The 19,039-nt window shown below is 39.1% G+C and overlaps 1 protein-coding gene across 1 annotated transcript in view; it reads left to right on the top strand.

Moving 5' to 3' along the window:
* Positions 1-19,039, top strand: part of stxbp5l (syntaxin binding protein 5L) — a 178,515-nt gene that overhangs the window by 116,717 nt on the left and 42,759 nt on the right. The window contains exons 10-19 of the mRNA XM_016289454.1: positions 2,159-2,316; positions 4,355-4,427; positions 7,368-7,515; positions 7,673-7,740; positions 9,388-9,428; positions 10,603-10,820; positions 11,820-11,986; positions 12,142-12,267; positions 13,645-13,796; positions 17,234-17,302. Of these exons, the coding sequence (XP_016144940.1) occupies positions 2,159-2,316; positions 4,355-4,427; positions 7,368-7,515; positions 7,673-7,740; positions 9,388-9,428; positions 10,603-10,820; positions 11,820-11,986; positions 12,142-12,267; positions 13,645-13,796; positions 17,234-17,302 (1,220 nt within the window). The remainder of the gene's footprint in view (positions 1-2,158; positions 2,317-4,354; positions 4,428-7,367; positions 7,516-7,672; positions 7,741-9,387; positions 9,429-10,602; positions 10,821-11,819; positions 11,987-12,141; positions 12,268-13,644; positions 13,797-17,233; positions 17,303-19,039) is intronic.

Consider the following 19,039-nt stretch of genomic DNA (forward strand, 5'->3'; position numbering starts at 1 on the left):
ATTGATTTCAGTTCCGCCTTCAATACTGTGATCCCATCCAAGCTGATCTCCAAGCTCTGTGATCTTGGCATCAGCCCCTCCCTCTGTAACTGGACCCTGGACTTTCTCACCAACAGACCACAGTCTGTTAAGATCAGTAACCACACCTCCTCTGTCCTCACTTTAAACACTGGGGTACCACAGGGCTGTGTGCTGAGCCCAATACTCTACTCCCTTTTCACCCACGACTGCATACCTGTGCATGGCTCTAACTCCATAATCAAGTTTGCAGATGACACCACGGTGGTAGGCCTGATCAGTGGCAATGATGAGACGGCCTATAGGGACGAGGTTCAGCATCTAACAACGTGGTGTGCCAACAATAACCTTGCACTCAACACCCAGAAGACCAAAGAGCTGATTGTTGATGACCGGCGGACTAAGAAGGACCACGCTCCCATCTACATTGATGGGGCTGAAGTGGAGCGCGTGGCGAGCTTTAAGTTCCTTGGTGTCCATCTCTCTGAGGATCTTTCTTGGTCCCTCAATACCTCCACACTGATCAAAAAGGCACAACAGCGCCTTTACTTCCTTAGGAAACTAAGGGAAGCTCACCTGTCCCCCAACATCCTGCTGAACTTTTACCGTTGCACTATTGAAAGCATTCTCACAAACTGCATCACAGTGTGGTATGGCAACTGCACTGTTTCGGACCAGAAAGCCCTCCAGCGGGTGGTGAAAACTGCCCAATACACCACTGGTGTTGGGCTACCCTCTATCAAAGACGTTTCCCACAAACGCTGCCTAAGGAGAGTGAGAAGCATAATCAAAGACTCCTCTCACCCCAATCACAGACTGTTCACTCCTCTCCCATCGGGGAGACGTTATAGGAGTCTTCACTGAACTTTTACCGTTGCACTATTGAAAGCATTCTCACAAGCTGCATCACAGTGTGGTATGGCAACTGCACTGTTTCGGACCAGAAAGCCCTCCAGCGGGTGGTGAAAACTGCCCAATACACCACTGGTGTTGGGCTACCCTCCATCAAAGACGTTTACCACAAACGCTGCCTAAGGAGAGTGAGAAGCATCATCAAAGACTCCTCTCACCCCAATCACAGACTGTTCACTCCTCTCCCATCAGGGGCACTTTATGAGTCTTCGCTGTCGCACAAGCAGACTCAGGAACAGTTTATTTCCCTCAGCTGTCAGCCTACTGGACTCCAATCTCAAGCGCTGAACACTACATCCTAGATGGACCACCTAATGGTAAAAAAAAAAAACGGCACTGTACAATAACCTGTCTGCACTCCTTACTCACAATATTCTTATTATTCCCTGTTATTTTGCAAATTTCTCTGATATTTTCCCGTGCATATTTCTACCTCCGGATGCCATTTGCACTGTTATGGTCATTGGCCATTGTAACAAAGGTTCAGGAGGGTGGAAGGAAGAAGGCAGGGTCGGCTTGCTGGGACGCGAGCTTTATTTAAATGTCTTTGGGCACTGCACACAATACGTTCTTATTATTCCCTCTGTTATTTTGCACATTTCTCTGATATTTTGCACATTCCTTTGCACATTTCTACCTCCGTATGCCTTTTGCACTGTTATGGTCATTGGCCATATATAAACATATGTTATTTATGTACCTCACTGTATAATGCACCTTCTGTTTATACTCACTGTATAATACACCTTCTGTTTATACTTTCCTTGCACCCTATGTTGTATGTACAGTCATTTGCATTGAGCTGGTCTCTGCCCTCCTACCTCATAACTTGCACTATATGTCATAAAGCTTAATGTATATACACAATTTATATTTATTTATATACTTTGTTATTTGCACTTCTGGTTAGATGCTAACTGCATTTCATTGGCTCTGTACTTGTACTCTGCACAGTGACAATAAAGTTGAATCTAATCTAATCTAATCTAAAATTACACACTGCATGAAAGGCAATATTAGAAATGGCATAATAGGGGCATTTTAAATTGAAACCATGCATTCCTATAGTATCAATGTATTGAAGGGACATTTAACGTCAAAGCGAGGTTGTTTTGTGTGGCATAAAACTTGCTTTCCAATAAGACAGAATCTTTTGGTTCTTGACATGATATCAGACAGACAACTATGGTTTTCCATTTAACACTCTTTTTTATTTTCCATCTTCCAGTAGTGAAGCATTTGTCGTCTTCTCTGGGGGTCTTTCGTATGATAAGGCAGGACGTAGACCCACCCTAACCATCATGCATGGCAAAGCCATTACAGTGTTAGAGATGGACTATCCAATAGTGGACTTCCTAGTGCTCTGTGACACACCCTATCTCAACGGTGAGTGTACTGAACAGGTCAGTCCTGTCTCCTGCTCTCTTCCATATCATTAGTGTTGTTTTTGGTGGGACATTTAATTGGATTGAGTAAAACCAAGTTTTCATTCTTTTTCTCATTGTATACCCGATCATTAACAGAGAGTGGAGAGGAGATTAATTTTAAGTGAATCAGTTAATTCGTTCAGACAGTTCATAATGGTTCAGTTCAAAACAACTGATTCATTTGAATCATCACTAAAGGAGAGTTCAAAAAAGTGCATGTTCTACATTTGAAGTCTTTCTTATTTTGAAATTAAATATTTATTTAGTTAAATAATTATACAATTTTCTGTAATATTACGTTTGACAAATTAGGGTGTTGTATTGGTATTTGATTTATTTTTATATATTTGTTTCAGTTTGATGTCATCACTTTAAATAAGATCCTGGTTGTATTTGTGCTACATGAAAATAATAATAATAAAAATAAAGACAATATTACATGATTTTTTTGTTAACGCTTTACAATAAGGTTCCATTAGTTAATGTTAGTTAACGTACTAACTTACACGAATTAACAATGAACAATACATTTATTACAGTGTTTATTAATCTTTGTTAATGTTAGTTAACGTACTAACTTACACGAATTAACAATGAACAATACATTTATTACAGTGTTTATTAATCTTTGTTAATGTTAGTTAATGAAAATGAACCTTATTGTAAAGTGTTACCTTTTTTTTAGCTTATGGTTCTAACATGTTCCTCAACTGATTGTTTTATCCCCCAGAAAATTCTCCCTTACAATTCAGGGATTTTATCAAGTACAACTAAAAAATTTGGTGTCAGTAAGATTTTTTAAAAATTAATTAATACTTAGGGAGGCATTAAATCGATCAATTGTGACATTAAATACATTTGTAATGTTATAGAAGATTTACATTTCTTTTGAACTTTCTATTCATCATTGCATTCTGAAAAGGGTAGCATGGTTTCCAGAAAAATATTAAGCAACTATTTTCAGTATTCAGTAAAACAGCTATGCTATTACGGGAGTAAATTACATTTTAAAACACATTTAAACAGACAACAGGTATTTTTAAATTGTAAAATTTCATAATATTACTGAATTTTTGATCAAATAAATTAAACCTTGGTAAGTATAAAAGACAGAAAAAAATCTCATCTAACCAAACATTTGAATGGTAGTGTAAATGCATTGTGAGTCAATTACATAAAATCTTCAGAAACAACCAACTGAAAGGAGCAATTAATTTGTGAATCTGACATCAGTAAGGCGTGATGCGAATTGATTCTGAAAGGTTTGGGAAGTGACAGCTTCGGCTCTGTTCAGTCAAGGGGTGTATCTCTATATCTGTCTTTTTCTCTTGAGAAAAGCAGAAACAGACAAAGCCCTGTCATGCACATGTACACACATGCACAAAATGTGTTACCCAGAATGTAAAAAAGAGACGGCAAACATCCAGCAAATGTGAAGATATCAGTTGTTACCCATTTTTTCCCTTTCTCCCTCTCAACTCTCTGCTTGTTCGTTCATTCTTACCAGTGCATATACAGCACAGTACGTGGCCCTGCATCTTCATGACCTATGGTTTTCATGAAAAGAGAATAATGGATTTTTTATTTGAACACTAAATCAGTCTTCTACTGGTCAGACAAACACTACTCATTATTGGAACATTTCGGCTCAAATAAACACAGAAATGTTTTTTTGGGGGGGATGTACCACCCAAAAATGAAAATTTGGTCATCATGTATTCACCCTCATGTCACTCCAAACCTGTATGACTTTGTTCTGTGCAACACAAATATTCATAATATATTAATCTTCAAAATGTTTGGAAAATTATTTTGTATTTGAAAAAGTATTTTGTCCATGCAATGAAAGTCAGAGGGGTCCAATGTTGTAGTTTCATATGTCTCCTTTAAATAATATCCATAAATCTAGAGTCATAAATCTATGTTTTTTTTATGCTCACCCTTGTCTTGAGTTCATAGATGGTTATTGGTTGAGATGTTGTGTTTTTTGTTGACAGAGGTCCAAGAGCCATATGCGGTGGTGGTTCTGCTGGAAAAAGATTTTGTTGTGGTCGATCTAACCCAGAGCAAGTGAGCAATCTCTTCTTCAGTATCTATTTCTCTTTCCGCTGTCATACTCACACGCGTTATGCCATGTGTGTGTGTGGCTGAATGATGTAACTCAATGTGATGTACTCCAACAGCACCTCACATTAGTACTTCCACCAGAGGCAACATCGCTCAACACCCAATAGATTGTGTATGTTACTTTTGTAGCTGCTTTGTGGAAAAGGGTTTAAATCTGAGTGTGTGTGTGTGTGTGTGTATTTATTTGTTAAGAGTAAATATCATTGGATTTGCCACTCATAAACATCCATCAAATGAATCATTATAAAGAACCAGAGCTAAGGTCAGCCTGACACTCACACACACACACACACACACACACACACCAACTGGCCGTTCGTCACTCTTTTAAGTATTACTCCTGCCATAGAGACTTTGTCAGTTTGACATCAGATGTTTTCTTTGCTTTAAGGCCATTTCTTCACAAGGGCACAGCGAAAGAACAAACAAACTGCTGCACCCAAACCCTCTCAGAACCAAACAGTCATCCATACATTTAAACTTGATTTTTTAAAGTGTACTGTAGTTTAGTTTTACCTTCTTTAAAAACGTTATATAGTTAAATAAGGTAAAAGGTATATAGTAATAATAATAAATTATTATTACTAATTATTATATAGTAGTAGTAATAAATAAGGTATATAGTAAAAGCAATAAGCCACTAAAGGCTGCAATGTACTGTATGTTGCAATGATTTTACTACAGGCACTCTTAAAAACATGGTAAAATCACACACAACCTAGAGCTTATTACTGTTGTATCAACAATTGCAAGATGATAAAGACACTAACACTTACATTTATTAAGAATGAAAATAACACTAGCACTTACAATTTATTATTATTATCACTATCATCATTATTATTACATTCTTAATTATTATTAATTCTTCTGATGGATGATATAATTCAGTTGCATAAATGTAGGCCAGTGGCATCAATACAAGTACCCGTGGGTATCAGTACCTGGTAGCCCACTTAGAGTTGCCCACAGAGCACATTCTATAAATAGCCTTGTTCCCTTTCATGGGAACTTCGAACTGCGTCCTCTATGGGTCGCTATGGGGAATGCCTCATCGTGACCCGTGTCTGAAGCATACATTGAAAAACACCAACTCGTTGGCCGGCGACAGCCATGACGTCACTACCGGTGCAACTATAAAATAGGCGCCAGGAGCACACATCATTCTCTTCTTCGTCTTCATTGACTGTTTTGTTTGAAGCGTGCATTTCTGTGGTAAGAGCGATCTCTATTTATCTCATTATGGCGAGCACTAGCAAAGCATTTAAGGATGTGTGTATCCGTGTTGACGTTGTTTAACATCTGATGACACACACGATCCAGATGCTTGGAAAACTCTCAAATAAGTGCAGCACGTTAAGCTTTGCACACTTTCTAAAATCCACATAGCTGGTAAGTGTGCACGTTATGCTTTACACACTTTCTAAAATCCACATAACTGGTAAGTGTGCACATTATGCTTTGCGCACTTTTCTAAAATCCACATAAGTGGTAAGTGTGCACGTTATGCTTTGCCCACTTTTCTAAAATCCTGTATGGTAGGGGTTATGCGTTATTGACCTCGTTCCCTTTCTCTGAGTTGGTTAGACCCACGGTTCCTTGGGCTCCACTCAACTGGTGTGTCTCTGTCGACACACTTTGGAAGCATCGCTCCCCTCACCAGTGAGGGTTATTATGAGTATGGTGCTTTCTTTCGAGTGTTAATCCTCTCTGAGGAGTTGGATTCCTCGCTCCATGGGCTGAACTGCTAGGCACTCCAGCATTATAGCCTTAGACATAGCGTTTGGGGATACGCTATTTCTATCTATGGGCTGCTCTTTCAGGGTGCCACGAGAACCCCTAGAATGGTATTCAAGTGTGTGCACGTTATGCTTTGCCCACTTTCTAAAATCCACATAGCTGGTAAGTGTGCACGTTATGCTTTGCTCACTTTTCTAAAATCCACATAAGTGGTAAGTGTGCACGTTATGCTTTGCCCACTTTTCTAAAATCCTGTATGGTAAGAGCTACGCGCAACGACTTTGTGCTCTTTCTGAGTGGTTTAAAACCTCGGTTCCGCCTTGGGCACCGCTCCTCCTATCTTCTAGATACCTACTTAACAGGGTGTTGCTACTAAGGGTCTGTTGAGTTCCCATGGGCGACTCCCATAGCAATATGGTAGAGTTGGTACTTAGTGCTCGCCATGGTTTCTGGCATGCACTCCCCTCAGCATGGTGGCGTGGGTATACCGTTCCCCATAGCGACCCCTAGAGGACACAGTTCGAAGTTCCCATGAAAGGGAACGTCTCAGGTTACTTATGTAACCATGGTTCCCTGAGTAGGGAACGAGACACTGCATCCTCTAGGTTTCTTGCCATGCTGCGGATGCAAGCTTCAGATGAAGAAGTGAATGATGTGTGCTCCCGGCGCCTATTTTATAGTCGTACCAATAGTGACGTCATGGCTGTCGCCGGCCAACGAGTTGTTTTTCAATGTATGCTTCAGACATGGGTCATGACGAGGCGTTCCCCATAGCAACCCCTAGAGGACGCAGTGTCTTGTTCCCTACTCAGGGAACCATGGTTACATAAGTAACCTGAGACGTTTTTTTTATCATAATAATGCTCATTCTTAAGTGTTTCAAACATGTAGTCTTCTAGCCCTTTTATCCATTCAGGTCGCTCTCTCTTACAGTAAGAATGGAGACCCCCTGTTTATGGTCACCTATAGCAACATAATGCACTTTAATACAGATTTCAGTTGATGTACGGTCACAGATGTGTGTGTGTATGTATATAGGCTATTTTATGAAAATTTTAATGTGACTCTTACAGTTGGAGTTGAGTCAAAATCGTCTGTGTTTTATAAATGCCTGTTATTTATTTAGAAGTCTCTCTCCTTTAGTTTTCCTATCTTTGAGAACCCCTACCCCATGGACATCCATGAGTCTCCAGTCACGTGCACGGCTTACTTTGCCGACTGTCCCCCCGACATCATACCCGTGCTTTACTCCATAGGAGCTAAACACAAAAAGACCGGCTACAGCCACAAGGTTTGTCAAAGTTCTTAGCTAATCTAAACACTTTCTGGAGTTTCTCGATGACCCAAATTGCAGCCTTTCATTTAAAATGCTTAGTCAGTGTAACTTATCATCTATTTTTCATGGCAGTTGAGTGTTTTAGAAACAGTTTTTATCTGTTTGTGTTCAGGAGTGGCCGGTCAGTGGTGGCACATGGGCAGTCGGTTCACAGACATATCCAGAGATTATCATCACAGGGTAAGTGAATTTGTGTGCGCTTTATGTTATTAACCTTCAACTGTTGCTAAAAGCTTTATAATACTGTAAAAGCTTTACGGTATTATATGCTTGAAGCTTCATGCAAGTTCATGTTCAAGTTTGGGGTTGGTAAAATGTTTAAATGTTTTTAAATGAAGTTCAAATCTTACCAAGGTCAAAAATACAGTAAAAAATTACATTTAAAAATAAAATAAGAAAACAGTCATATTGTGAAATTTAAAGTAACTGCTTTCTATTTGAATATATTTTAAAATGTAATTTGTTCCTGTGATGGCAAAGCAGAATTTTAAGCCATTACTTTGGTCTTCACATGATCATTCAGAATTCATTCTAAAATGCTGATTTGGTGCTGAAGAAACTTTTTTTATTATTATTATTATCAATGAGGAAAACAAAAAGTTGTGCTGCTTAATATTTTTGTGGAAAACTTCTTAATGATTCTTTGATTTATTTTAAATAGATTTTGAACTTTAATGTATGTTATTTAACAAACCAATGTGTGATTTTCTGTTCATTACATATTATATTTACATGAATTTGGCTGAGGCATTGGAAGAATTAGATAGCTTTTTTAGCATTTCATATAAACATCAGGCTGAGTAAAATGTGTGCTTTTTTGTACAAAACTGAATATGCGGATGACGCAGCTGTCCCAGAGCAACACGCTTCATTTTCTCACTTGGATGTTTGTGCATTTATCACATTGTCGCTCATAGCAGTATTGACAGGTACAAGGAAACATATTGGGAATGAAAACTGAATGTCACTGAATTGCCAATTCTCCACTGAATGATGTTTAGATATGATACATTAATGGGTGTTTCTTCAAATATGTGCACCTTTGACCCTGTGAACTTTTACAAAATACACTCTCTTAAACTAACTTTTAAACTAACTTTCCACACTTTTTCTAGTCTATTTCATGGATCTACCAACAGTGTCCAACATACATGTATCACAGAGATGTATTTTTGTCATGTATATCACAGTATCATTTACACCATGTCACATGATGTTGTTAAGATTTCCTATGTTTATGTAATCTAAAGTCTTCTTCTGAATAAAATTAGTAAAATGCTTCTTATGAATGAAATTAGTAAAAATGAAATTAGTAAAACAATTGTATTATTAGTTAAAAATAATAAAAGAATTTGAAAGCATAAAGTTTGTCTTGGACTATCTTCAGAAGGGTTGTTGTGCAGGTATTAAAAAAACAAAAAACAGCCCACACTATAGGTGATGCTTCCTACCTAAAATATTTTCACGCCCCTGCCTCAAAAAAGTTCAACTTTCCGCCCACATGTGGAGGTCATTTATAATATTTTTATTTGCTTGAAAACTCTGGATTGATTTTGTTTTTGTTCCGAAGCATGCATTGATTCCGTTTGTTTTCACTTGAAGTCAGTGTCTAAAATGTGCCCTTCTGGTTGGCTCTCATTGGTAAATGTATTGCACTTCTCCGCTTTAATTCAATAGCACTATTGACCCTGCGTGTTGTTCTCTCTGCCTCTTTTTCCCTCCTGTTTCCATAGCTGTCATCGCTTGGTTTCTCTTAAGCTGTGTAACGCACACATTCAGTTGCTCATACGATCGCTTTTTGTCCTTCCTCTTTGTTGTCCCCCTCAGACATGCAGACGGATCAATAAAGTTTTGGGATGCCACAGCGAGTAAGTGTCTACACTTTGACAAGCTTGTTCCCCCTTTCAGTCTCATGCTGTTTCCGTCTCACTCTTTCTTAGGTTCGTTTTGGATGAACAACCTCCATTGATGCTTTGCCATATGATTCCTCATTTCTCATTTCATTCTTTACTACTCAGACCAAACAATATATGACCAAAGTGGACATTCAAATACCAAATATGTGCTGGTTTCACAACCATGGACATTACTTTAAGGAATATTCTGGGTTCAGTGCAAGTTAAGCTCACCCAACAGCATTTGTGGCATAATGTTGATTACCACAAAAATTATTGATTTATTCCTTGTTTTCTATTATATACTATATTATCGGGACTTCATCTTTTTTAAAGTGACATGCCATGTGGCCAAGTATGGTGACCCATACTCAGAATTAGTGCTCTTGCATTTACCCATCCAAAGTGCGCACACACACAGCAGTGAACACACACCCAGAGCAGTGGGCAGCCATTTTTCCATTAGGCCACTGGCCTTTTTTTTTATTTAAGAAAATAAATATATATATATGTTACTGTTAGCCTAGCCTGTTCACACCAAAACCTATATGGTGAGGAACTTACAGTGGAAGTAAATTTAAGAATTTAAAATTAGAAATGTTAAGTTTACTTGAATTCTTGTTTTTAAACGTTTTGTTATTTCAGATGTAAAGCTGTTTGAAATCTGCATGAAATAAAAATTGACACTTTACTTTGTTATTGCTAGTCTGTAGGTGAAAATTAATCTGTTAAAAGTTAATACAGAAAAAAAAAGTTTGTCTTGGTAATTTTTAATGAAAATCTGAAATTTTGTGTTCCTTCTCTGATGACGTCAGTTATTCTTGTAGAATTAGAACAATTATTAAATTATTAATAATTAATAATTAATTTATTCTTAATTTTATTGCTTTTGGTGTGAACAGGCTAGGCTAACAGTAACATATATATATATATATATATATATTTTTTTTTTTTTTTTTTTTTTCTTAAAGTAGACACTAATCCAATGGTAAACATCATTATGCCACTGTTAAGTGTAATCAATTGAGCTTAACTTGTACTAAACACAGAATATTTCCTTTAAAGCACTGTTTCTGTTTAAATACCTTGTTCATCACATTCAGTATGTAATAAGATGTGATGTGGTGATAACCTCCATCTCTGTCAGTCACACTGCAGATGTTGTATAAGCTCAAGACGTCAAAGGTGTTTGAGAAGCCTAAGAGTGGAGATGTGGGACGCAGCGCTGAGCTTGTGGAGGAAGACCCCTACGCTGTTCAGATGATCAGCTGGTGCCCGCAGAGCCGTATCTTTTGTGTAGTCGGCATCAGCGCCCACGTCATCCTGTATCGCTTCAGCAAACATGACGCCAACACCACTATCACGGTGAGTTGAGAAAACAAGTGTGCTCTTAAAGTGATAGTTCACCCAAGAATTCTATCAACATTTACTCACTCGCACTTCCAAACCTGTATGGCCTTTCTGTCTTCTGTGGAAAACAAAAGTAGATATTTTGAAGAATATTGTGTCCATACAATTAAGGTCAATGGGTTCCAAAACAACAGTGGACATCATTGACTTTTATTGAATTTTGTTTTTATTAACTTTTACTTACATCATGCGCAATCAAACCTCTACAAATGATTCTGATTGAAGCAGCACGACTGGTCTTCAACAAGCCCAAAAGGGCCCACGTCACACCTCTCTTTATCTCCCTGCTCTGGCTACTGGTTGCGGCTCGCATCAAGTTCAAGACATTGATGCTTGCATATAGAACAGCCACAGGCTCAGCACCCTCCTACTTCCACTCACTCTTACGAATCTACATCCAATCCAGAAGCCTGAGATCTACAAGTGCGCAATGTCTCGTGGTACCATCACAGAGAGGCACAAAATCACTTTCCAGAACATTTTTGTTCACCGTTCCTGACTGGTGGAATGATCTTCCCACCCCCATCCAGAATGCTGAATCCCTGACAATTTTCAAGCTGAAAATCAACAGCTGAAAACTCATCTCTTCCATCAACATTTAACTGCATCCTAAAATAAAATAAAATTTCCTTAATCTCCCCTGTCTAGCTTGTACTATTCTGAACAATGTCTGAAACGTATTACAAGCACTTCCTGTGTTTATTTGCCTGGTTATGATGAATCGCTTGTTGTGTCCCTCAATTGTAAATCGCTTTGCATAAAAGCGTCTGCTTTTATAAAGAATAAATGTAAATATAAATGTGAATGGACAAAATACACTTATATCGTCTTTTGTGTTTAGCAGAAGAAAGAAAGTGATTTTGAGTGAACTATTCCTTTAAAGCAATCCTTTAAAAGTTTGAGTACATGCTATGGATTTGATGGATTAACTTTGTGTTGTATGTGTGTGTATAGTCCCTAGAGGTGCGGTTGCAGTGTGAGATGGAGGACGTCATCTCTCCGTCGGATACAGAGAACACTCCATATTTTTCGGACCCCAGCGGTCACTCGCCCCAACCTCAGCCTCCCAGTCCCCGCAGCAACACACCGGACAGCGTGCGGGACAGCATCCCTTGCCTCAAGTGAGACTATACAGAAATTTCTCAATATTAGGACTTGACAAGACATTGTTAGCTTGCTTACTAGATAACGCTATTTAGAAAATATTAGGTTAAATAAAAGTGTAACAATCAAATTAGATTCCACAATAAAGTGAATTTGAATACTTGCCTCACAGGGTTAAAGATCGTATGATCCGAATGCCTCCTGGATACCAGGCAGAGCTAGTGGTTCAGTTATTATGGGTCGATGGAGAGCCGCCACAACAAATCACCAGCTTGGATTTAAACTCCGCCTACGGACTGTAAGTGGTCTCTAATTTTTTCAGCCAATAGAATCTCTAGAATAGTTTCCCTTGCACAAGCGTACTATAGTATTGCATTCAAGTATATTATGGTAATACCAAGGATTTGTGGACTTGTTTGGACTTGTTTACCATGGTATATGAGTATGGTTAACAAACATTGGTCCTCCCATATTTAATGTAACTGATTTGTCATCTTCAAAACTCCAAAGTCATGTGTCCAGCTGTTTATATTCCAGCACGCAGGGTGTTTGATTTTTGACTAAAGTGGTGAAACCTAATTATAATTTGGCCTTTTTTTGGATCTTTCCCTTGTTGTCATCCTGTTTTGATTCAGTCGCAACTATGTGCAACATTACTAAAGCGTTATTATGCGCAAAGGTTGCCATGGTGATGTCTGGCTACAATGGTCAGAAAGACATTGAATTGCTTTGAATTCAGTCCAGCAGATTAAATGTCACTGCACACTCGGTGTCATTCAGGCCGCATGTGTGTGTCTTGTGATTTGTTTGTTCATGACTGGACCCAGGGGTGTGGGATTTACCAGTGATTAATGGAACATTTTAAAATCAGTCTCTAGCAACTAAAATCATAAATTTACATACCCCTTTTAGAACCTGCTGGATGTTTAGCATTCTAGACAGCATAAAATGTATGTATGTGTTTATTTGGTCAAAAATTCTGTAAACACATTGATACTGTTAAATATTATTACAATGTATATATATGTCATAAATAAAAATGTGGTGTTCAAGAAACATTATCATCAATGCTGAAAACAGTTATGCTGGTTAATATTTTTGTGGCAACCATAATACATTATTTGATGCATATAAAGTTCAAAAGAAAAGCATTCATTTGAAATAGAATTATTTATTTATTGTATTGTAACAATGTAAATGCCTTTGATGTCACTTTTGATCAATGTTATGTTTCTGGCTAAATAAAAGTATGAATTTCTTTTAAAAAATGTACCCCAAAAATATATACATATTTTGCTTTTTTATATATTAAGAATTTATGCTGTTTTGACCTTTGAAATGTAATATCATTTTGATAATTTGTGTATATTTAGTTTAGTTTTGTGATATGTATGCACATCTGTTTTGTCAAATGTTTCATTAGGCCAGTACTAAAAAAAAATTAATGTAATTTATTTTTTATAATCACACTTTAAAAAAAAAAAATTATTATAAACATTTCAAAAAAATTCTGCAAGGGGTATATAAACTGCGCAAAGCTATGTGATACATTCAATAATGATATTATATTTAACTTATATTGATATAAATATTGTTAGTCATAACTGGACTTTATGAATTTTAATACGAAACATAGTTGTGTATGATCAGTGAGTGTGTGTGTGTGTTTGTGCAGGTTGGCTCTAGGTAACTGCAATGGTTTGGCAGTTGTGGACTACCTGCAGAAGACCATTTTGCTGTGTATGAGCACCCTGGAGCTGTATGGATCTGCAGACCCTTTCCAGCGACTAACACGCTCTCCTCGCAAAAACCGGCAGTCCACATCAGGTACACATGCACCTTGTGTCTCAGAATCCCACGAATGTTCAAATGCAGTGTGTTTCTTTGTAACGAAGCTGTAAAATAAATATCAGCTGTGAACACACACACAAAAAAAAATTCTGCAAGGGGTATATAAACTGCGCAAAGCTATGTGATACATTCAATAATGATATTATATTTAACTTATATTGATATAAATATTGTTAGTCATAACTGGACTTTATGAATTTTAATACGAAACATAGTTGTGTATGATCAGTGAGTGTGTGTGTGTTTGTGCAGGTTGGCTCTAGGTAACTGCAATGGTTTGGCAGTTGTGGACTACCTGCAGAAGACCATTTTGCTGTGTATGAGCACCCTGGAGCTGTATGGATCTGCAGACCCTTTCCAGCGACTAACACGCTCTCCTCGCAAAAACCGGCAGTCCACATCAGGTACACATGCACCTTGTGTCTCAGAATCCCACGAATGTTCAAATGCAGTGTGTTTCTTTGTAACGAAGCTGTAAAATAAATATCAGCTGTGAACACACACACATCACTGGCATGTATCTGCAAACATGCTCAGCATTTCAGCTATCAAAAACAAACTTTGCAGATTTCAAGCTGTCTGTCTTCTGTCCTTGCCTGTAAATGTCTCTCTTCTATTTAACACACACACACAGTCCCTCTCTTTATCTGCACTGCATTCATGGTTGCCTTCTCTGCATGTCGTCTGTTGTATCTCTCTTGTTGTTGGTCTTTGCCTGAGCACGACACCTAACAAAGAACACAGTGTAACCTGCCATACGGACTCACTGTTACTAATCCAGCACAGATCTCACTCCACCTGCCCTCCTCTATCCTCCTACCCTGACTGCTTACGCACATACACACTCACACGGACCATCCAGAGAAAGGAGATGTCATAAGTGAAAGCTAAAGATGAAGATCTGTTTTCATAGAGCATCATCAAAAGGAAGCTGCAGGGAGGCGCCATGCTGGCTCCTCACTTCAAAGTGGTCGCTCTCCCTCCTCTTGTTCATCCAGTCATATCTTTAGAAACCGAGAGGCTTTGAGCCGACATGGAGATGCAGAGGTGGGCAGAAAGGTCGTTTGGTGCGGTCGAAGAGTGATTTTGATCCGTAGCTTATGCAAGCTCTTAAAAAAAAAGTGAACGTCTTAACGCTCACCCACACACTCAGGCCAGTGTGTATAAAGAGACTGTTTTGAACACTCTCTCTCTGTTTTCTAAACTGATGTCCTGAAAGGGGCAGCAGTCCCACTCAGTTTTTATTCTATCATTGATTATATTTAGTCTTTCTCATTGTATATGGTGGGATCCATACGTCTGAGACCACTGGTCAAAATGTTTCTATTTTGACATTTTGAATGCAGTTTTTTTCAAATTATATTGTCAGCATAATCGAAATTTAAATGAAAATCCACATCCACATCCCCATACATTGGAAACTAATATTGTGAATGATTATTACAGTTTAAAAATAGCTGTTTTTTAAAATATATTTGAAAATACAATTAATTATTGTGATGTCAAAACTGAATTATAGCCATTACTTCAGAAATCATTCTAATAGGGTGATTTGCTGCTCAACAAACATTTCTTAATATTATCAATGTTGAAAACATTTCTGCTGCTTAATATTTTTGTGGAAAAGTGATACATTTGTCATGAGATATATTTCTTTGTTCTGTGTTGAACTATTTAATGCACCCTTGCTAAATAAATACATTTACAAAATCTCACTGACCTCAAACTTTTGAATGGTAGTGTAATTATGTTTCAAATCATGTACACCCACATGAGTCAAAGACCTATTATTAGTTCACGTTTTATTATAAAAATTCTTTGTTTCAGATTTTAAAATCCAAAAACGTTCTGTTCATCTCCAGGTTTGAAATACATTTCGAAACCCAGTCTGGTCTCAGATTTTGGACCCCACTGTATCAGCAGTGCTGCAGTTAGCGCTGTGTGTACAGCGACACAATAAAACTAAAATGCTTACCTTACAATTAACAAATGCAAAATTGTGATGCAGCAACTTCCAATGGGTATGAAGACAGCGAAGCTCATGTGATCCGCCTGCTATCAGATACTCACACTCGGTTTAGACAGACATACATACTCATGCATATACAGTGGGTACGGAAAGTATTCAGACCCCCTTAAATTTTTTACTCTTTGTTATATTGCAGCCATTTGCTAAAATCATTTAAGTTAATTTTTTTCCTCATAAATGTACACACAGCACCCCATATTGACAGAAAAACACAGAATTGTTGACATTTTTGCAGATTTATTACAAAAGAAAAACTGAAATATCACATGGTCCTAAGTATTCAGACCCTTTGCTGTGACACTCATATATTTAACTCAGGTGCTGTCCATTTCTTCTGATCATCCTTGAGATGGTTCTACACCTTCATTTGAGTCCAGCTGTGTTTGATTATACTGATTGGACTTGATTAGGAAAGCCACACACCTGTCTATATAAGACCTTACAGCTCACAGTGCATGTCAGAGCAAATGAGAATCATGAGGTCAAAGGAACTGCCTGAAGAGCTCAGAGACAGAATTGTGGCAAGGCACAGATCTGGCCAAGGTTAAAAAAAAACCCAGCCAGAGCCCTGACTTAAACCCAATTGAGCATCTCTGGATAGACCTAAAAATGGCTGTCCACCAACGTTTACCATCCAACCTGACAGAACTGGAGAGGATCTGCAAGGAGGAATGGCAGAGGATCCCCAAATCCAGGTGTGAAAAACTTGTTGCATCTTTCCCATAAAGACTCATGGCTGTATTAGATCAAAAGGGTGCTTCAACTAAATACTGAGCAAAGGGTCTGAATACTTAGGACCATGTGATATTTCAGTTTTTCTTTTTTAATAAATCTGCAAAAATGTCAACAATTCTGTGTTTTTCTGTCAATATGGGGTGCTGTGTGTACATTAATGAGGAAAAAAAATTAACTTAAATGATTTTAGCAAATGGCTGCAATATAACAAAGAGTGAAAAATTTAAGGGGGTCTGAATACTTTCCGTACCCACTGTACATGCAATACATCTTCACATATACACTTTTAGATAGACACAGAAGAGAAGGCATTTCTATTTATGTTTGTTTTGTTGGTTTGTTTGTACAATTTCAGTGCCACCTTCTGCAGTGGCTGTCAATCCCAAAATATTTTTCCTTTTGTTTAGTTCTGTTTTCTGCCTTATTTTTGTTGTTTTTGGTAGATCTAAAAAATACAAAAGGTTAGGCTTCATTTTCCTATTTTCATTCCTTCATTTTCTTCCTCAGTACACTGGGTCTTGCTCGGATTGCGGTCACACGCGTTTTGTCACTCTGAGCCTGTTTTGTTCTTCTCTCCTCCTCTTTTCCTCCCTCGCTCCATGTCTCCTCTCGTGGGTGGCGGTGCTGGGGCATGGGGGCGCTGTTGCAGACTTTTGCATGCGTGGCCTGTCTAACTTTCATTCCGATTCAAAGAAACGGATCCGTACTTCCTACCAGAGTAAGTCATGTCTCCAGTGAAACGCCAATGGTGGAAGCCCAACAGCAAGGAGGCAAAGCACAGACAATAGGATGTCATTTATCAAAATTAGTTGTTTTGATTAAGTTTACCAAAGGTAGAATTACCATACCATACTACACACAATACAATATATAATTATTTATAGTAATACAATTAATTGTTACAGAATATCATATTCACATGTTCTGAATTTGCATACATCAAAACATCCAATTACAATCTTTGATTGTCTCCTTGCTAAGTGTTATTGATTTGTGCCAAAGGTCATCAAACATGACCACGTTCTCACACTGTATGAAACGGAATACTAACAAATAAAATCATGCAAAATTACATGACTTTTCAATTTAAACAAAAAATTTGGATTTTTTGTGTGTGGGGAAAAAAAATGTCATACTAATAAAACGTCTCTAGGTTACGTATGTAACCATGGTTCCCCGAGGGAACGAGACGCTGCGTCGAGATCGCTTTAGGAACGCCCCTGCGTGACCGCGTTCTGAAGCACGTGTCAAATCAGCCCAATGGAGTAGTGAGACGTCACGGGCGGGGTGACGTAAGCACCAGAAAGTATAAAAGCGCATCCGGCAGAGCGCAAACCAGCTTCGATGAAGTAGCGCCTGCAGGGATGCCGGGAGTATGGCAAAGAGACGCAGCGTCTCGTTCCCTCGGGGGAACCATGGTTACATACGTAACCTAGAGACATTCCCCTTCAGGAACTCGAGCTGCGTCGAGATCGCTTTGGGAACGAGAATACCCACTGCGCCATACTACCAAGTCCCTGCCTGTGTGTGTATTTTACAAGCACATCACGAAGAGAGAACTTGGGTAACCTGGGGTAGATGCCAGGTCTAGGTTGTAAAAGCGGACAAAAGTGTGTGGAGAGGAACAGCCCGCCGCAGCACAAATGTCCTGCAAGGCCACACCCAGGTTGAAAGCCTTGGAGGCCGCCATACTCCTGGTCGAGTGCGCTCTGACCCCCATAGGAGACGGGAGGGAAACAGAGAGTGCCTGAAGATCCCCGATCCTTTTTAGTGAGGAAATAGCGAGGAGAAAGATGGTCTTGAGCCTGAGCAACTTGACCGAACTTCTTCTATGGGTTCAAAGGGGGCATTGCATAAGCCCTCCAGAACCATAGCCAGGTCCCATGAGGGCACCTTAGTGCGCTGTACCAGGCTCAGCCTCAGGGTGCCACGGAGGAAAAGAGTGATAAGTGGGTGTCTTCCCAATGATTGACCACCCAGAAGGGCGTGGTAAGCAGCTAAGGCCGCCACGTATACCTTCAGAGTGGAGGGAGATAACCCTGCGGAGAATCACTCCTGCAGAAACTCCAGAACTGTACCAATTGGGCAGTTGACTGGGTCCTGCAGTCACTGTCCGCACCATGAAGCGAAAAGTTTCCACTTCAAGGCGTACTGTTACTCCTAGTGGTGGGAGCTCTGGACTGGAGTATAGTCTCAACAACCTCAGTTGAGAGACCAGATGCAAGGAGCTGTGCCCCCTCAGGGGCCATGCCCACAGCTTCCATAACTCCAGGCGGGGGTGAAGAATGGCTCCCCCCGCCTGAGAGAGGAGGTCCCTCCTGATCGGAATCTCCAGCGGAGAGCCGTCGAGGAGGGACACAAGGTCCGAGAACCACACTCGGACCGGCCAGAACGGGGCTACTAGAAACAGACGGACCCCATCCCGGCGTACTCTCTCCAGAACTCCCGGGAGCAG

Source organism: Sinocyclocheilus grahami, unplaced genomic scaffold (genome assembly GCF_001515645.1).
Source record: "Sinocyclocheilus grahami isolate Dianchi unplaced genomic scaffold, SAMN03320097.WGS_v1.1 scaffold246.1, whole genome shotgun sequence".
In the NCBI taxonomy this organism is placed as follows: domain Eukaryota; kingdom Metazoa; phylum Chordata; class Actinopteri; order Cypriniformes; family Cyprinidae; genus Sinocyclocheilus; species Sinocyclocheilus grahami.